This window comes from Eufriesea mexicana, unplaced genomic scaffold (assembly GCF_001483705.2).
Source record: "Eufriesea mexicana isolate 0111107269 unplaced genomic scaffold, ASM148370v2 scaffold2792, whole genome shotgun sequence".
Taxonomy (NCBI): domain Eukaryota; kingdom Metazoa; phylum Arthropoda; class Insecta; order Hymenoptera; family Apidae; genus Eufriesea; species Eufriesea mexicana.
This window is the reverse complement of record NW_016910897.1, coordinates 376,432-397,020: the sequence shown is the minus strand read 5'-3', so window position 1 is coordinate 397,020 and position 20,589 is coordinate 376,432. Positions and strand designations below refer to the sequence as shown.

Below are 20,589 nucleotides of genomic sequence, written 5' to 3'. Positions count from 1 at the left end.
CCTAAACGCGCCTCAACCAAGCGTATCGGATGCTAAAATCATGGACCTCGCTCGTTAAGCATCCCCTAAATAATCTCCCGAAGTATGGTCAATCAAAAATACTCGAGGATCGTACGAATACCTTCAGAATCTTCTTAATTATGAGTATCGAATGCTAAAAATCGCGGAATTCACTCGTTAAGCTTCTAAAACTTTAAATTATTTCTTGAAAAATACTCGACCAAAAATATTCTCGGAAGCCACATACAGTCGCCATTTTAACGCGATCATGGTATACATACACTTGGAATCGAATAGATTCTTAATGAAGCCTATAGAATGACAAAGATAGTGAACTCTAGACCCGAAGCTTCCTTAAAATTATTTCTCCAAACGTACTCGATCAGAAATATTCCCGGAAGCCATGCACAGTAGGCATCTTACCGCAATTATCGTGCATATACACTCGGAATCGAATAGATACGTAATGAAATCGATCGAATCACAAAGATAGTGAACTCTAGACCCGAAGCTTCCTTAAAATTATTTCTCCAAACGTACTCGATCAGAAATATTCCCGGAAGCCATGCACAGTAGGCATCTTACCGCAATTATCGTGCATATACACTCGGAATCGAATAGATACGTAATGAAATCGATCGAATGACAAAGATCGTGAACTCTAGACCCGAAGCTTCCTCAAAATTATTTTTCCAAACGTACTCGATCCAAAATCTTCCCGGAAGCCATGCACAGTAGGCATCCTACCGCAATTATCGTGCATATACACTCGGAATCGAATAGATACGTAATGAAATCGATCGAATGACAAAGATAGTGAACTCTAGACCCGAAGCTTCCTCAAAATTATTTTTTAAAACGTACTCGATCCAAAATCTTCCCGGAAGCCATGCACAGTAGGCATCTTACCGCAATTATCGTGCATATACACCCGGAATCGAATAGATACGTAATGAAATCGATCGAATGACAAAGATAGTGAACTCTAGACCCGAAGCTTCCTCAAAATTATTGTTCCAAACGTACTCGATCAGAAATATTTCCGGAAGCCACGCTCAGTAGCCATCTTATCGCGATCACCGTAGGTATATTCGCACTCGAAGACTCGAGGAGCGCGTGAGAAGCTCGCGGAGTGTTTGAGGAGACTCTAACTGCGTGGTACTCGTGGGTCTGCTTCGTTTTTGCGAGGATCATGGTCGCGACGTGTGCCGCACTGACTCGATGCGGCACCCTCTTCAGCGGGTGGCGGTGACGGAAAGGAGGAATTACTCACCGTCGACAGAGATAAGCATTCTTCGCGTAGTATGTCCTCGTTCGGTGCACCGACCCACGGTGCGACGGCCTCACCCTTTTCGGTGTGCTTGTTGGCAATGAAAGCCTCCTGTTCTTTGTTCAGCTCGGCGACCAATCTCTGGAATACCATTAATTCAGCGTTAGAGAGCAGCTGTCGTGTGGGACATCGTGTGTGTGGCTGTGTCTCGCCAGGGGCCACGGGATAGAGAGCAATTAACGGTGTCATCGATGGGACGCGGACGTTGGAAGCGCGGCGTAGCTATTTCCGCGCCACGCGACGAGCTCTCGCGGTAAAAAGCGGAGAGCACCGACAGGGTACGTTCACCCCTCGGTTAATTAGATCGTTATTATCGTATTTTCGTCGATAGCTGCGCACCGGGGCTAAGATCGTATTGATCACCTCGGCGAATGACGGATTCTGCAGACTCGCTGATGCTGGATTCGCCCGTGTATCGTGCAAATGGAAATAGAAATAGAAGTAGCAAGACTATGAGAGTTGAATCCGAGAGTGACGGGTCAATACCCGATGGTTTGGGTTAAGATGAGACTGTTATCCTTGGGATTCATGCATCGTGATATCGTGGGAACGTTGGATCGCGGATGGGCTATCTCGTAGCAGGTGAACTCTAGAATGAAAGAATAATAATCACGTTTAACAGGATAATAACGGAATAACAATCATGTAACGAGCTCCTGCGCTCCATTCTCGTGACTCCTGTGCCAATAACCGGGTTCACAGGTACTCCTTTGCACATTATCGTTTGAAATATCGTATCTTGCGGCTTAACGCTAAGCCCACCATGGCCTAAATGACCGTTTTTAAAACTTTCATTCAAAATTCCCAGTAATCAATCTTCCAATGTCCTCCTTTATTCAATTTCTTAAAGATTCTACTGCTTTTTCATTCACCGATCATTTAGCCGTAGTGGATTTAACGATAAAAGGACTTTAACGTTACAGTATTGTACATAGAAAATACTTTTACTCCTTGGGACGAATCACTAACCGATGACTTCTTGTTTTACAAATTCCCTATAGTACAGTCTAAACACCGTCATCTCTATTTCTAGCTCCCAAAGGGTCACTATCCGACTAGACCCCGTTACTTGACACATTCCTCGCCGATGCCTGCTTCAAGTTCAGAATTCCAAAAATAATATCCCTACATCGCACGAGACACTGGTCGAGACATTCGTAGCATACCCATTTTTTACATCCCAAACAAAACTGCATACAAGACAGAAACTCCCAGAGCACCAAAGTCCCCGATAATGCTACTTACCGACGTAAGAGTTAAAAATTCTTCCTACCCCGAGTCACATTCCCCAGATCCTCATCTCTCTACCTCATTCGCTACATTCATTCCTAAAACACATTCCCGAATATCCAGCCAGAATCCAGAATCTTGCGTGGTCATGCATCCTCCACCCACGGAACAATCTCCGGCACTTGCTCCAAGCGCTCCTCTTTCACCCACCTCTAACTCGCCGAACCAAGTATCCTCGTCTCCTATTCACACCCCCATTGCCGCGATTCCACATCCGAACTTCATTCGCTCGTCGCGAATTCTATCGCCCCCGCGATATTTAATAAAAATGCTCACAGCTAGCACGCGAGAGGAGTACCTCTATCCCGAGCTACTCAGGAACAGAAACGTGGAGATTTCATGAAACGGGCGTCAATCAGAGCGGCTTTATGCGACCTTCCTCTGTTCATTAGATTTCCACGGGAGCTAGGTGTCGGTGGAATCGTATCCCGATTTTACGGCAGCGTTTCTTCGAGAAGCCGGATTTACCGTCAGGCGAGTCGGGTTATCAAGAGCTACTTATTCGAAATGACGCAAGCTTCGCGGAGTGTCGAGCGAAATTTCCTTTGAACAACGTGTAACACCTGTCCTACGATGGGATAAATGAAATTAAAAAGAACAAAACTGGGATAAGCAGGGAACAACGAAGACGGGGGGACACAATGGAACGGACGGCAGGGATCGAGGTAAGAACGAAGAAAAATGGACGACCAGAGAGCGTGGGGATACCGAGAGACAGGGTGAGACCGGAAGGATTAAAGGCAGCGCACCACGATGCCTGGACTAAAGCACCAGCGGAATATCCTCCTTATTATCGCTCCAGTATTTGGGTCAACGAAGGTCTTCGCGATCTCCGACTCCGTGAACCCCATGCTGGCTTCCGAGGACCTGATATTACACGGTAGATTTAAGGAAATCGGCGTCGTTCAGATTCCAACCAGAGAATTAACTTTTACCGCTGTTGCGTCGCGTCTGTGCCCAATGAGGCCCTTCGTGTCGCGCTGATAATTCCCCAAGGTTGTTCAAAGCGAGTAGTAAACTCGAGGAATTAAGTTTTATAGGAGTCTTCCAGCTTGGAGGATCGAAAGAATCGACCATAACTGCAATCGTGTCCACATGTCAGACTCGATATTTTTTTGAGTGAAAATTAATAATTATTTTAGAAGTTATTGAGATATGCTTAGGTGAGAGTGATTTAACCCTTTGCACTCGAGAGGTGCCCTTCAGTCACCATTTGATAAAATTTCTAAGATCGATACTAATTAATATGTCAAATTTAAGACAATGCAACGGTGTGCGAGGTATCGAAATCAAATAATTCTATGTATTAATTATCATACGAATTCTTATTTACTTCTTCAAAAAATATCGTCAGCTTTACAGCAGAAAATCTTTGAACTCCTGCTCTTCTTTAGCTAAAAAGTCGTCGAGTGCAAAGGGTTAAATCACTCTCACCTAAGCATATCTCAATAACTTCTAAAATAATTATTAATTTTTACTCAAAAAAATATCGAGTACCCTCAAAACTAGATGGATCCCAATTTCAAGGAGGTCGAGGGAAGCAAAACCTCTGTTTCCTATACATATAACTTCCAGACCTTCTAATAGTATCCCTGTCTAGAATGCCTTACTGACGAGTCCACTAGCAGGCCTAGGACGAAACGCATCCCTTCTTTTTCCTTTCGTCACACAAGCTGATTTTAACAACCGTGAGGAAGGATCTCGTACTGCATGAAAGACTATTACGGTTTCTTCAGTAAAAATTATCGTAATCCGAGCACCCTTTCTTATTTCTACACCAGAAGACCCTCCCTTAACACTGGAACTACCGATCTTTAGTGGGCACCTAATTATAACGTGCACGGATTATAGTAATTCCAGCGGTACCGATGAATATGAGTGAATATATCGATTACAGTTCTTTCTTAATATCAGTTGATACCAATTTTATTCTTAAAGCAGGTGTATGTGCTCGGTGATTGCAAAAAGAAAATTTCTGGGACCAGTCATTTTCACCGGGTTGGTAGTTCTAGTGTTAATATGGAACGATCTATTCGATGATTTACTCGATAATCCATCGTAAATAAATTGAACGAATTCGAGAGTTGCCATTGCAGGCCATTTGCAGTCGAATCGATCAGCGTCGACTCGAATGCGAATGGATCCTCGCCTGTGGTACCGTTGTAGGTGAAATTAAAGCACGTCGGAACCGACGACCTCTGACTCGGCGAAATCCAAGTGGAAGAATCGCGAGGAGTCCTAATGCATTAAAGATAGGACACCCCGTGGCACCAGGGATCGGACTCGGCTGGCCGAATCCTTATTATCGCGTTCGCATTTGGGTCAACGAAGTTCTCCACTCGACGACGTAGACGGTGCATCGGCGTCGCGACGGCGGCATTCTTCGCTAACCGCGTCCCTCTCGGTCGATATTTTTGTTTCGAGCTTTACAAGTTCGCCCGTTAAGCGCCACCAATCTCGACGCGAAATGAACGACTTTTGCCAGCGACGGGGTCGCTGCGAAGATCGAGTGCCATTTTTCCCTGGCACCCAACCCTCCGGCGTGTAATCTCTGGCGCTTGTAATCTATCGTTCGTTAAGCGCGGGTCATCGACAGCCAGGGTGATCTACGGGAGTAATGAAATCGCGTGAATTTCCCGCCGATACACTCGTTCTACCCCCTCGATTGCAAACGCGAGGAATCGCAGCATGGTTCGGGCAACCTTCGAATTTATAACCCTTTGCACATCGATCAATTTTTCATTTCGTCGAATAGCGGCAACACAATTTTTCCATTCGAAGCTTTTTCAAATCGAAATTCTCATTAATATTTATTTATACGGTAATAAATTCGCCTTTATAATTATTCGTAATAAAACTGAATACCAATTTACAGATAAGCAATGTCTCCATAATGGCGTCAGTGGAGCGCGAAGGGTTCATTTTTCTCCGTTAGGAAATGCAATTTTTTTTTTTTATGGGAAAAGCAAAAATGCGTTGGTGCATATTTGCGTAAAACAAATTGATTTTGCTTATAATATTATAGTATAAATAAAATTTAAAAATTTTTGTCCTTGTTTGTTTAAATATAAATATCGAAATACGTGTAATATTTGAAATACCTAGCGGGGTATAGGGTACCCTAGATATTATAAATATAACTCCGTATTAACTGCGAAGGATAAATTCGTGTTTGTCAGGGCGATTATGAAACTGAATGACGTAAGTCGTACATTTCGCTGTACGTATATTATAGATTAAAACAATGAATTGCGACAAAGATATAAACCCCATTTGAAGGTTCGATTCTCTGCTATTCTGCCAAAAGTAATAACTTAGACCCCTTTCATAATTTTATAATATTCAGCGTTAGGCTAAAATCGTAGCCTCATCAGGTACCTACTTAACGCTAGGTTTCGTCGCTGGAGTTACAAACTTTAATATATACCACGGTAGTTTACAGAATTTTCCATTTTCGAAGCAATCCTCCACCAGATGCGGAGCACGTAAGGTTATCTTCGATTAAATATTTGCTCCATGACGGAGACCGATGACAAACCCCTGAAATGAAACCGGAAGGTCTCCGCGTACGAGTTGTTCGCCAAGAGCGACGCGTCGCTTCGGCGCCACACGGATTAACTTCGGGTTACAATTTCCTCAAAATCCGTCGATCCACGAAAACTTCGTTCTACAAAAGGTTCTTATATTTGCTCGCAAGTTCGCAGTATTCCAGATACCACCGCGAGATTTCCGGCCCGCCTCTGTGTCGAGACCAGGAATTTGCGCGCCAGTGGCCCAGAAAACTCGGTTTATTTTTGTTCCAACGGCAGGTCGATGGGCACACGTCACTCTTTTACAATTGCGTACACGTTCCCGGCGCATTTTTACAACCACTGGTCACGCGAATATGCGAGTCCAGTAAGAACCTTTACTTAAAGGGTTCTAGCGCAGGTCAGGTGTACTCGCGGATCACAGCGATCACTCGTAAAATATCGATTGTGAGGATTGTGGGGTCCCAGATGAGTCGTCCAAAGTGCAGCAATGGATAAAATTGACATGGACTACCCTTGGCAGTCGCTTTGTATCCTATCCGTTCTTCTTCTTAGCCAGGGTGACAGCGCAGGTCAGGTGTACTCGCGGATCACAGCGATCACTCGTAAAATATCGTTTGTGAGGATTGTGGGGTCCCAGATGAGTCGTCCAAAGTGCAGCAATGGATAAAATTGACATGGACTACCCTTGGCAGTCGCTTTGTATCCTATCCGTTCTTCTTCTTAGCCAGGGTGACAGCGCAGGTCAGGTGTACTCGCGGATCACAGCGATCACTCGTAAAATATCGTTTGTGAGGATTGTGGGGTCCCAGATGAGTCGTCCAAAGTGCAGCCATGGATAAAATTGACATGGACTACCCTTGGCAGTCGCTTTGTATCCTATCCGTTCTTCTTCTTAGCCAGGGTGACGTTCTTAGGATGATTCAGGTCCACCGATGCACAGTGACCGATGTCACACACATACAGTACTGCACAAAAGTATTGGCACAGTATGGTCGTCGTGGTACAAGTGCTTATAACTACTAAACAAATTGATTGGAAGGAAGAACTTTTTGACATATTCATTTATTATCTATTCTAGTTTGATTACATAGTAGAAGCAATAATATAAATACATTGATTCACGAACCAATGCCAATACCTTTGTCCACCCATAAAATGTTCAATAAATGCATTTTTGTTATTGTTTCGTGAATCAATGTATTTATATTACTGCTTCTACTGTGTAATAAACTAGAATAGATAACAAATGAATATGTCAAAAAGTGTTTTCTTTAAATCAATTTGTTTAGTAGTTGTAAGCACTTGTATCATAACAACCATGCTGTGCCAATACTTTTGTCCAGCACTATATATATATTATGTATTTATATTTTATGCATTTGAAATATATATTCAAGTTATATTTTATTTTATTATATTTTATTCATATTTTAAATTGACAGTATTGTGGGGTGGCGAATGGCGAAGGACTCTATCAAATAATAAACAGCGACATCGATTTTGACGAGATGAATGAATGTACGGAGCACATGGAAGCGTTTGGGCAACTCCTTGAAAAGCAAGGAGTAGCAAACGGTGGTATTGGGTGTTTAACGTAGAAAGAAGAAATGATAGCGGCAAATTCTTTTGTCGAAATGACTGTAGAATGATTGAGAGAGAAAGCGTGTGTATACAATGAGATAGATCTGGCTTTAAATAGGGATGCAAGGGCGCGAGGCAAGCAGACAGGGTGTAGTTGAGACGTTGAGTGTTATAATTGAGAGGAACCTGGTGTATTATGTCAATTAAATAAACTTGTTTCCTTATTAAAGAGAGTTCTTCTTTATTAGACACGCAGATTCTGGTCTGCATAGGATTAATATAGCTAAAAATCCTACAGTATGAAATTTCGCAGATCAAGCTTCAAACATTTTCAATTTATTTAAATTTACTTCAACCTTCGCTTGGAGTGAAATACTCTAAAATACTAAAAGTCACCGCAATAGTAATCAAGGTGTTAACCCTTTTACTATTCTGTCCACACGTTATATAGTCAGAAACCTAACTCGGATCATCCAAAATCTCACTACCTTCTTCAAACGACGCAATATATCTTCTCCAAAGCATTTTTAAGACTAAATCTGACAATATCGAATCGGGAAAAAATTGGAACGCTTCTACGATCGTACACCTGATAGCAGCAAACAGTGGAAGGGTGAAAGACGACGTGGAAGGAAGGAATTACTCGTGGCATTTCACGAACTGGCAAAAAGCCGAACGAGAACTCGAGCTGGAATTTACTCGGAGATCAGCGGAAGACGGCCAAGTGGCGCGATAGCATCAAATGAAAGGGCACTTGGATCCCGATCGCGATGAGGGAGAATCCAGGATTAATCTCTGGCTCGACGATTTCATCCCCGTCTATCCGAGGCTTTCTCGCCGTTGTGCGGTCGCCGCGAATTTGATTTCGCGGTCCGGCCCGTTGTATCGTCTCCTGAACCCCGGAAGCCTGCAGCATTACACGCAAGCCTGGAAGAGTATACCTTCCAGTCCTGCGAATCATGCTCGATAAATCGATATCGGCGACGAGTCAAGCTGCACAGATGAAATACGCCTGCGAACATCTTCCCTGGTACCCTCTGGACATACAAGCCTCGAATTTATGTAGGAACCTCGGTATAACTATCCTTATCGCGCATGCGATGAAAGCCATCGTGGTTGGTTCATCCGAACGACAAAATATTGCATCAAAATGACCTCTCGATCGATGACGACATGTTAAAACGTTCCACTGTTAAAATGGAAAATACCGAGAATTGTTTGCAGTTTAGAGATGACTATAGGTATTTAATAGAAGTGCGTGAGAGGGTGAAGATATTGAAAAGACAGAAGAAAAATTTGGTTAGATTGGAATTCCGAAATTCTGAAACGTTCAGAGTACTATTGTGATCTTTAAAAAATTCCTGACAAAACATGTGTCTGTAAAATTCGGAACTCTTCAGAATCCTTCACTAATTTCTCAAAAAATTCACGTTAGGGTGTGATCCTAAAATTCTGAAATTTTCAGGAGCCTCTACTAAATCCAAAAAGATTCTTGTCAAAATTTTGAAATTTATAGGATTTTGTTCTAATTTTTAGAAACATATCACTGAGATGAGATTTCCCAATCCTGAAATCTGCAGGATCCTGTCTTAATTTCAAAATAGTCCCTTCAGGATGTGATTCTATAATTCAGAGATCTTCAGGATCCCGTGCTGATCCTGAAAAAGATTCTTATCAGGATCGACTCCTGAAATCCTGAAATCTTCAGGCTCTCGCCTTGATCCTGAGAAAGATTGCTGTCGAAATACGACTTCGATGTTCTAAAATCCTCCAGACCATCTTGCGAACCCCAAAAAATTCTCATCCAGACAAGTAGTTCCATAAATCTCCGATATTTAATCCATTAACTAAAGACGACGAATCAACTAGTAATTAAAAGATACTTCTCCACTGTGAAGGAGTTAATTCAACCTGTATATCCAAAAAGAAGCTACGCAAACTTAAACTCGATGGCTCGTTTCCTTTTTATCGTCGCCATTACGGTACCATATCCCAAAACCTACTTTTACCCGCATTAGTTCGCATCGAAAAAGACTACTACCATCGCAATCGCCGTTCATTCTCCTACTAATATCGAAATTTGCATTTATCGCGAGTGCGACGAGTCGAGCATACAGACTGCGCTTTCAGCAAACGAACTCACCGGTTAACGACAAGCAGTAAAACGCAAAAAAGAGAAAAATTGATTAGCACAAAATCGCAACCTGGTCATTTGCTACCTCCTACAACCAATTTAATACCGCTAAATCCTCTTCGATACTCGGAACACGTGAAACAACTTCAGCATCTTGTAAACCATCCTCGATAAAGCCAGCTAAAAGGAGAGATCGTTTGAAATCGTCTGCCATTGATCGGAGCTTGCATCCCCAATCATCCCGTAAATATCCGTAACTACTATTTCGAAACTCGAAAGAGTACTTTCAGACTGCACTGATTTTAAGAGCGATCCGCATCTCGTTCGAATCAATCGCTCGTCGGTGTGCGTATCCGCGACTCTTTTGTCAGTGCAATCCTCGAAAGTCCCGTTTGAAATTTCGATTCGGTGAAATCAACGCGGATAATACGGTTATTTACGTCGTCGAACGCATTTCCTGCACTCGCGAGTCCACTCGGAAAGCTCGCATGAATGTCCGCGCACGATGAAACGGGTTATGAATTGGACGGAGAAGCCGATGGAAAATTAGCAGACACGAGGATACCTAAGGTTCACACAGCCTGACCTTTCGCATTTATTTCTCCGCGGATACTTCCTCGCAGACATAACCTGAGAGCGTGCATTCTCCGGCACAAAGGCGATGCAGTTGCGTTCGGAAAGCCACACTTTTCAGCCCACGGCTGAATTGATACCGAAGCGCCGCGGTGCGGTGCAGGTTGGAAGCTGGTCTTGAAAAGCGACTCGGCGATGAGATGGATGCACACAGTGGCCTTTCGACGCGATTAATGTTCACGTCGAGAGTTTTCTTCTTTCTTATTCCCTATTTTTTCCTCGTCTTGGGAACGCGTCTGCGTATTTTTCGCGACGCCCTGTATCCGTTTTATTCACGTTAAACGCCGCTCGTTTCAGCTGCCATGCTGATTGTCACGCTGTTTTCGAGACTCGTTAAAACCATTCTGTCGCGACCTCGTTCGGTCATAATACCTGCATCGTCGTACGTTTAATTAGCTCTTGGTAATTCTGTCTTTTCTGCGTAGGTAACCTCGAGTTCGACGAATGTTTGAAGAATATGTGACGGATGTCTGATGAATATTTGACGAATAGCTGACGAAAATTTGGAAGGAAATTCAAGATCTGATGGGAATAAACGCGAGCCAAGACAGGATGTCGTGGCTGAGAATTTCCCAGAGTAAACGGAGAGGTATTTACGTCTATCGTTAATAGATTTCCGCCGGGAATTTCATTTTTACATCGTTATCGGATTTCCCACGAACAGGTCGGACGTTCTTAAGGAAAAATGATTTTAATCGTAGGGCAAGCTGGCTGGCGGAGGACGTGCTCATCGTGGCCGCGTGGAGTCCCGTATTACGGTCACGTGGTGACGGGAAACGTGTCTCGAATGCCAGGGATCTTCGTGCCAAGTCGTTTCGAAGGCATGGAATTACTGTCTAGGGATTAGAGCTTCTGGAAGTGAGAAAGAAGAAGAGAACAGGGCGTCTTTGACCAGCGAATCTTTGATCCGTGCGTTGATCTTGGAGTATGCACAGGGCCCGCCTGACTGACGTGTACGCCACTGTTGAGGAGTGGGTAAGGTAGAATTTGTCTTAATCAGGAATCTTAATTAATTCCAGAAACGATGATTTAATTGCTAACTGTTTCTTTTTCAGCTTCTCGATACTGCAGCCGTATTATTCAAGTTAATGATCCGTGAGGAATCAGTGCAGCGAGAGATAGACTATAGTAATTACTATATCGATGGTTAATATCGAAAAGATTAATACTTTGCACTGAACGATTTTTACGTTCTTTGGCCAGCGAATCTTCAAAGGCTCGGCCTTTGATTCGTGCGTTGATCTTGGAGTATACAAAGGGCCCGTCTGACTGACGTGTACGCTACTGTTGAGAAGTGGGTAAGGTAGAATTTGTCTTAATCAGGAATCTTAATTAATTCCAGAAACGATGATTTAATTGCTAACTGTTTCTTTTTCAGCTTCTCGATACTGCAGCCGTATTATTCAAGTTAATGATCCGTGAGGAATCAGCGCAGCGAGAGATAGACTATAGTAATGATTATACCGATGGCTAATATCGAAAAGATTAACCTTTTGCACTCGACGATTTTTTCGTTACTGAAAAATAGTAATTCGAAGACTTTCTGCCATAAAGTCGACGATATTTTTAAAGCTGTAAATAAGAAATCAGTAATGTGCAAATTAGAACGTGGAATTGTTTTATTTCGACATTCCACGCATCGTTGGGTCATTTCGAATTTGATATATTAATTAACTGAGAGTCTCCTCTCTCCTCTCACTTTGAGAGTGCAAAGGGTTAATATCGCAAATCGGCCAAAGTGTTCATATAAATGTAAACGATGGTGTATATAGTAAAAATAAGGTATCAGATATTTGGTATCAATAGTAAGAGGACTGTGGGGATTGATAACAATGATCACTGTACCTACGCTTAATCTCAATACCAAGTGCAATGGAGCTAACATGTAACAGTTTAGGAAAACAGGAATATAATTTTGTTATAAAATTTTGGAAGATTGGCAGCACATTTTTCTGCCCACTGCAAAGAATCTTCTAAATTTTGGACATCGTGTGTGCCATAGTAATATTGCTTTCTTTATGAAAAGATAATTTTTGTTATAAAATCCTATACCAAGAAGTCGTTATGTGGATATATAAAATCTAAAACTTGATATCACGGTAGCGTATCCTAACATTAAATTATGCGAAAATGTCCGAGAAATATCTTAGAACATAATTATAACAAATGTAGCGAGTTTTAGTATCACATAAGAATATATCTTAAATAGTAAGAAATCTTTTATAATTTTGCGATTATTATAAAAAAGAATATGAAAACATGTATATATGTATTTTATAAATATGAAAAATAAAATCTACTGGGTAATGACGTTGTTGTCGATTTTTATACTGTCCAAATTCTAAACCATTAACAATATATTAATAAATAGTGAAAGAATTATTAGGGAAGACAAACGGTTAAAATTAACATTAAATATTGTTTACGAATAATAACTGCATGTTCTTTAATGTCATTATGCAAATTACAAAGAATTAAAAAGAAAATTTTGTCTTAAATATGCAGCAAAATATGATACATAGGGAAGTTGATTAAATTGTTCACTTTCTGTGATTAATTTATGAAACTTTTATAAATGCATAATTACTATCTTTTATGCTATTAATTTGTGAATTACATGCACGTATTATAAGATAATATCACTGGGCGTATTCACATATCATTTTTGTTCATATTTTATCTCTACTTTCGCACACATTAAGCATTTCAATGCAAAATCATGAAATAAATATTAATAACAAATTAATTTGCATTGAATTATATATGAAAATTGTATAGGAATGTTGCCCGCAGTTGCAGTTTTGCGAAGCAGCTATAAAGGTTTATAAATTAATTACAGTAATTGAGTAATTTTTCAAATTTTTTCATTGCCGAATTAATTCATTTGAATGTATTGAGAGCACATAACCAGAGTTAGTAATCAATTTAGACCAATAAGATTCAAGCTACTTCGTTCTTCGATCAGCGCCATCTATGATTTTGGTCCTCGGGATCGGAAAAGTAATAGGAACATAGAATGTGCAAGGAGGTCGTTTGATTCCTGGTCACGTGATAAACATGGCGAGCAAGCGGTTAGAAAAGGACAGAGGCGACGCCGCGGTGAAAATTCACTAATTTCCACGTTTCTAGGATTAATTTATGAACTTTTATAATTTCATCGCAAAGCTGGAACTTTGCGCAACATTCTTATATACTTTTGGTAAATAATTTGTGCCTAATTAATTTGTTATTAATAATTGTTTCGAGGAGTCCGTTATTTAGTAATAACAAACGCCAAAACTGTTCGATAAAATATTTAATTATGAGCAAAATTAGAAGTAAAATATGAACAAAATATATATGTGAATATTCGCAAGGGTCTTGTCTTTCTAATGCACGCATAAATAATTACAAAATAATTGCATAAAGGATAGTAATTAGTGAAAAATTAGCAGCTTCTCCGACAATAATTCGAACACTACGTGGAATAAAAATTAATAATTAATTAATTAAGAAGAAATTAATGTTGAATATTATATTAGAAAGTTCGCCAAGGTTGCGTCTATACGATGCAATTATAAAAGTTCATAAATTAATCACAGAAATTGAGTTATTTATTAATTTTAACAGATAATATTAACACATAATGATAACACATAACCAGAGTTTTTAACGTATTAAAGTCAAAGTAGTGCCATCTATGAAGATCAAACGACACTTGAGCTTCCAGTGCAAAATCATAGATGGCCCATGATACATCCGAATAAATTAATTCCGTAGTGAAAAATTAATAAATAACTCAATTTCTGTGATTAATTTATGAACTTTTATAATTGCATCGTATAGACGCAACCTTGGCGAACTTTCTGATATAATATTCAACATTAATTTCTTCTTAATTAATTAATTATTAATTTTTATTCCACGTAGTGTTCGAATTATTGTCGGAGAAGCTGCTAATTTTTCACTAATTACTATCCTTTATGCAATTATTTTGTAATTATTTATGCGTGCATTAGAAAGACAAGACCCTTGCGAATATTCACATATATATTTTGTTCATATTTTACTTCTAATTTTGCTCATAATTAAATATTTTATCGAACAGTTTTGGCGTTTGTTATTACTAAATAACGGACTCCTCGAAACAATTATTAATAACAAATTAATTAGGCACAAATTATTTACCAAAAGTATATAAGAATGTTGCGCAAAGTTCCAGCTTTGCGATGAAATTATAAAAGTTCATAAATTAATCCTAGAAACGTGGAAATTAGTGAATTTTCACCGCGGCGTCGCCTCTGTCCTTTTCTAACCGCTTGCTCGCCATGTTTATCACGTGACCGGGAGTCAAACGACCTCCTTGCACATTCTATGTTCCTATTACTTTTCTGATCCCGAGGACCAAAATCATAGATGGCGCTGATCGAATGTCGCTTCAGTTTCTATCCTTGTCTAACTTATCGAAGGTATTACCGCGGTATCAACGGGTCGTATCAGGGGCGTATTGAGGTTATTCATTAGCAGAATTCGTATTGTGTATCATATTTTGCTGCACATTTTAGACGATATTCTTTTTTCTTTAAATCTTTTGCTACTTTTATAATAACATAAAAGACTATACAGCAATTATACGTAAACAATATTTACTATTAATTTTAACAATTTATCTTCTCTAAAATATCTTTATTAACAATTAATACATTATCGATTGTGCAAAATTTGGACGGTATAAAAATTACAAACAAAAATCAAAATAATGAATAAATAATACAATTGTATGTACAAAAATAACATATATATATATTTATACTATTTCTCTGTTAATTTATAACTGAATTTTCTTTTCTTTTTTCGTAGCTGTTATACGCTAGCTCGATTCCACCTGGTACTCAGATTTCGCATAGCTACGGCACTGTAGAAGCTAGAGCAGCGAGCAACGATTGCGTGGCGGTAAAATTTGTTAGCCACGAATACTTTCCCGATCTAGACGTATCAAAAACCGTCTCGACAATTTTATTCCATGATTTTTTCTTCAAAGATGCCTAAAAAAAAAACAAAATGGACACTGTGTAGTAAATTTTTGACAGAAAAAGAACATTTCGTAAAGATGCAAGAATACACGTAGAAACTACGTTCGATGGCTTATTTTTAAATTTCTATGACCAATTATAATCATTCAGAAGCGCGAATAATTATAATTATTTAACATCGATAAACTTACAGTACTCGCACCTAATTTTGAACAATAATAACGTTGTTTTAAAACTTTTTATTGTTCTTAGTTTTCACGTGATACTTCATTTTACTAAAAAATCTCACGATTTTCGAAATCTCTGGGTGACAGAGCAATTTCGCTTACAGACTCGTTTCCAAGAAAGTAAGCTCTACGAAGAATCACCCCACGGATGTTACAGATTAAAGAGGTAAAATTTGACAGCGTAATCTTTAGGCCTGGAGGCTGGCAGAATTTAATACCACGAACATTGCACTCACGGGAGACGTACTAACACAGCAATCGAGTCGTAAAGATCGATATTAAAAAGCTCCGAGGTCGAGGGGGACCGGATATCAGGAACAGCGAAGTCATAGGATCCCAGACGCTCACGGGTCGTGGAACCCGATATTAGAATCGTCGATATAAGGGTCCTCGGGGTCGTGGGTCGCGATATCAGGGAAAGCAGAGCCGTAAAGGCGGCTGCAGACAGTCATAGGTCACGGGACCTGGTACCAAGGTCAACAGAGCTGTGACAGTCGGTATAACCCCCGCGACCGATGTTAACGTCGATACATCGTGCATATGCTTGGTCATCCACGTGACCTTCGAGTCTTTAGACGCCAGAGTACTCGGATCCGTCGAGGACACTCGAAATTTCCGCGTGGTAAGGGCTTTACGAGCGATAGGCAACCTCCGTGAACCTCGCGGATGCACGTGTGCCTGAATTTTTCAGCTGCGAAGAACGCGCGCGAGACCTTGTGGTCCTCGGAGACCTTGAGGATCTCGAAGACTTCGCTAAGTCGAAGAATTCTCCAACGCCGACAGGTTAGGGACTTCTCGCGTCTCTTTCCCGCCATTGCAACCACCGATTATTTTACAACTATCGCGATTCTCTACGGTCCCCTATGATTCCACTGGCCGATATCGAAAACTCATTATCCGGAAGACATTCCGCTGACTCCTACGACCTTACACGCTCCGAGATATCGAATTCTTCCGTCTCATACCTGTTTAATATCGCGTTTAATCATAGCCACGGTTATTATTAAGGCTACAGCTTCGTTCTACCACAGCGCGTACCCGTACCGCCCTCGTACTCCTACGAGCCTCAATTTCCCTCTAGAATAACGCCCTAGATACGCTGTGAAACATTCGATTAGCCATTAACGACCTAACGAACGTTTTCGAAAGCGAGCTGTTTTTCAGCCGGAACGGAGCTAACGAAATTCCCGTCGTGCTGCGCCGAAAACCATTACCTCCCAGGGAATTCAGAGTAGAGAGAAGGAGGCCATGGAATCAGCGGGCGATCAGTGGAAGCACATTTCCTCGAGACTATCTTATTGCCGGTTATCAGAGGTAGATTAAGCTGCCCCGGAGTTGGCCACTTTTATTTATCGTATCGAACGAGAGAGCTGCCATTTCGATAAGACTTCCGCCATTTTCCCGACGTCCTCTCCATCTCCGCGGTCATTGACAACCTTTCAATCCGGGACGAATGCTCTCTTCGCGGACCCGATGTCTGACGACTCGATATCGGGACAGCTGTCGTGCAAAGCGTTATTGCCAGGCTACCGGCGAGTGCTTGTGCAAGCTCGCGCACAAGCGCGGTTGAAAAACCGTCTTTCAACGAGTTCCCTCGTCGACGTGCTGCGTCCGTCGTTTCTGCACCGACCCAATTCCCCGGATGGAACGGAACCGTCGTCGGGGAACGAAGCACGTGCCGAAATATACCAGGGCATTCGCGGGACAAAGACGTGGAACCGTGATTCCGCTCGCACGAGCACGCTACCGAATCGGCGGGCTGGTTATTAAGCCGGAATTCGGGCTTCAAGCGTGACTTGGCAGAGTGTTGCGACGAATTCGACCAATCGATAGCTCGTTCCGCGGCCTGCCCCGGGAACATTTCATATTTCAAACTCTTATCGTTCACGCCTGCGACTTGCCCTGTCCCCGGCGAGTTCCAGCCCGAAGGAGAATTTAGCTGGAAAGTTTCGCCGGAGAATGAAAAGCAGCGGCGTGTCGACGCGGAGTTTCCGGCAGCTTTCAGCACAGGGGGCACACGGAGGAAGCTGGGAACGCAGACGCTCGTAAATTATCTCCTTTCCACGAGAGTGCACGCGTGCGTCGAAAGAAGGCTAGTAGACACGCTAGTAGACACGCTAGTAGCCACGCTAGTAATTATGATAGTAAACACGCTAGTAACACGCTAATAACCACGCTATTAACAAGCTAATTGCTACCAGTGCTAGACTTTCCGTTCGGGCCTGGCCGATGATTCTCAGGAACCAGTCCAGGCTAGCACCAAAGGGTGCTAACTATTGGTGTTAAATTCTTCGCCACCTTTGGACCCAACGTTTCAGAATTTCTATTAGAACAATTGCTACAGTATCTCCGAGTTTTATGGACACTTTGCCCACCTCCGGTGGCCTACCTGACGGCCGAGTCTGGGTTTGAACGGAATGGCAAGCAAAACGGACTGGGCACTCAACGTGTTAATTACGCTAGTAACCACGCTAGTAATTGTGATAGTAACCACGCTAGTAATCCGCTAATAACCACGCTATCAACACGTTAAGTGCCATGTTTAGTGCTACCAGCGCTAGACTCCGTTTGGGCCCGGCCGGTCCTCAGGAACCAGTCCAGGTTAGCACCAAAGGGTGCTAACTTTTGGTGTTAAACTCTTCGCCATCTTTGGACCCAACGTTTGGGAATTCCTATTAGAACAATTGGTACAGTATCTCCCAGTTTTATGAACACTTTGCCCACCTCGGGTGACCCACTCGACGGCCGAGTCTGAGTCTGAACGGAATGGCAAGCAAAACGGACTGGGCACTTAACGTGTTAACGACGCTAGTAACCACGCTAGTACCATGCTGATACCCACGTTAGTACCACGTTAGTACCACGCTAGTAACCACGTCAGTACCACGCTAGTAATCACGTTAGTACCACGCTAGTAACCACGTCAGTACCACGCTAGTAACCACGTTAGTACCACGCTCGTACCCACGTTAGTACCACGTTAGTACCACGCTAGTAACCACGTCAGTACCACGCTAGTAACCACGTTAGTACCACGCTAGTAACCACGTTAGTACCACGCTCGTACCCACGTTAGTACCACGCTAGTAACCACGCCGCGGCGCGGATTACAAAGCGGAGATTGATAAAGCCCGATTAACTCTAATCGCCTCGCGTAATATATTATAATACAAACGCAAGGACTCGGTATGGAACAATCCTCGACCTTCACCCAAAAACACTACCCTATTCGATTCCGTTTCAGATGCGTGACGACCCATTTACCATTCCCGACGCTTAAGCCAGCATTTCGCCTAATGCGCTCGCCTCTCACGCCTGTGTAAATACATTTTAATGCAACAATATCGCAAGGGTGCAAACAGAACGGTAGAAACGACGTGGCTGAGGGGCCAGGATTTTTAAGGGGTGCAATAGGAGAGGACGAGCGATACATCCGAACGCGTCGAGGACACTCGGAGTCGCAGATACGACGAAGTTGGAGTCAAGTTCAAACACGGGGAACGAGCTGGCAGGAAGCGTAACAAGAAGAGCCTTTGTAGTCGAGGGACAATGCGATGGCGCGTCTTTTATGCGCGCATTTCGGAGTACCGATCTAAGTTGGCAGAGAGCGAAGCGCAAGCAGAGGTTCGATGACAATTGCAGAAGGAAAATTCCGCGTGCCTCGATCGATGGGATCGATACAGCGAATGTCCACGAGTGTTTCAGTCATACGTTCGATGATGAAATAGGAGAAAATGACCTCTGGAGAGTGGACAGACGTCGGGTTTGTTGATTTTCGCGGGGCAAAATTGCGAGGACAGGTGGAGATGGTAATTGCGCGACGCGTGGAATATCGGGACACCGTTCTTCAGGTGAGAATGGATGTACACTTTGGACTGGTTAGAGCCTAGGTTAAAGCGACACGCTTCGTTCGATTGTAATAATCGTTCTACAACGGTACGAATAATATTTTTCTTCCACCGGTGTTTGCTGTGCGGATGCAGCATGAAATTCAGTTCGATCGTAGGAAGGCAGTCAGTTTGTTCTAATGTTTAAACTATTAGTTAGGTAACCGCAAATATTTATTATAGAAATACCGCAGGTGGTGCACCATTTCGTTTAACACTAGAACTACCAACCCAGTCAAAATGACTGGTCCTGGAATTTTCCTTTTTGCAATCACCGAACACGTACACCTGTTTTAACAATAAAATTGGTATCAACTCGTATTAACCCTTTGCACTCGATGACTTTTGGCTAGAGAAGAGTAGAAATTCAAAGATTCTCTACTAAAAAACTGACAATACTTTTTTGAGCAGTAAATACACGATTGTATAATAATAGAATTGTAGAATTATTTGATTTCGATACCCCGCACACTGTTACACTGCATTAAATTTGATATACTAATTAATATCGATCTTCCATATTTTATGAAATGGTGACTGAAGCTTACCTCTCGAATGCAAAGGGTTAAGACAGAACTGTAATCAATATATTCACTCATATTCATCGTATCGCTGAAATTACTATAATCTGTGCGCGTTATAGTTAGGTATCCATTAAATATCGGTAGTTCTAGTGTTAATAGAATCACAGGATATTCTATTGACTCGGTGTTTTATGGGGTTCAGTGTCAAACGACATTTTCAAATAACATTTTCAAATAACGTTCCAAACTTTTTACTTTGTAATTTAGAAAATTGAAAGTATAAAGATTTTCGATATACATTGTCCTATATGAATAAGTAATTATCCAATAAATTTATATATTCTTGTACTAAAATTAAATAGTAAAGTAAATTCTATATTCTAGCGATGTGGGGGCGATCCCTTTTTCTGGGTTTTGTCTTTTGTCTCCTGTTTCCTG

General features: G+C 41.7%; 1 protein-coding gene across 3 annotated transcripts in view; it reads right to left on the bottom strand.

Moving 5' to 3' along the window:
- Sap47 (Synapse-associated protein 47kD) overlaps positions 1-20,589 on the bottom strand; it is a 98,232-nt gene that overhangs the window by 13,406 nt on the left and 64,237 nt on the right. For all 3 annotated transcript variants that reach the window (XM_017904271.1, XM_017904273.1, XM_017904272.1), the window contains one exon: positions 1,274-1,411. In XM_017904271.1, the coding sequence (XP_017759760.1) occupies positions 1,274-1,411 (138 nt within the window). The remainder of the gene's footprint in view (positions 1-1,273; positions 1,412-20,589) is intronic.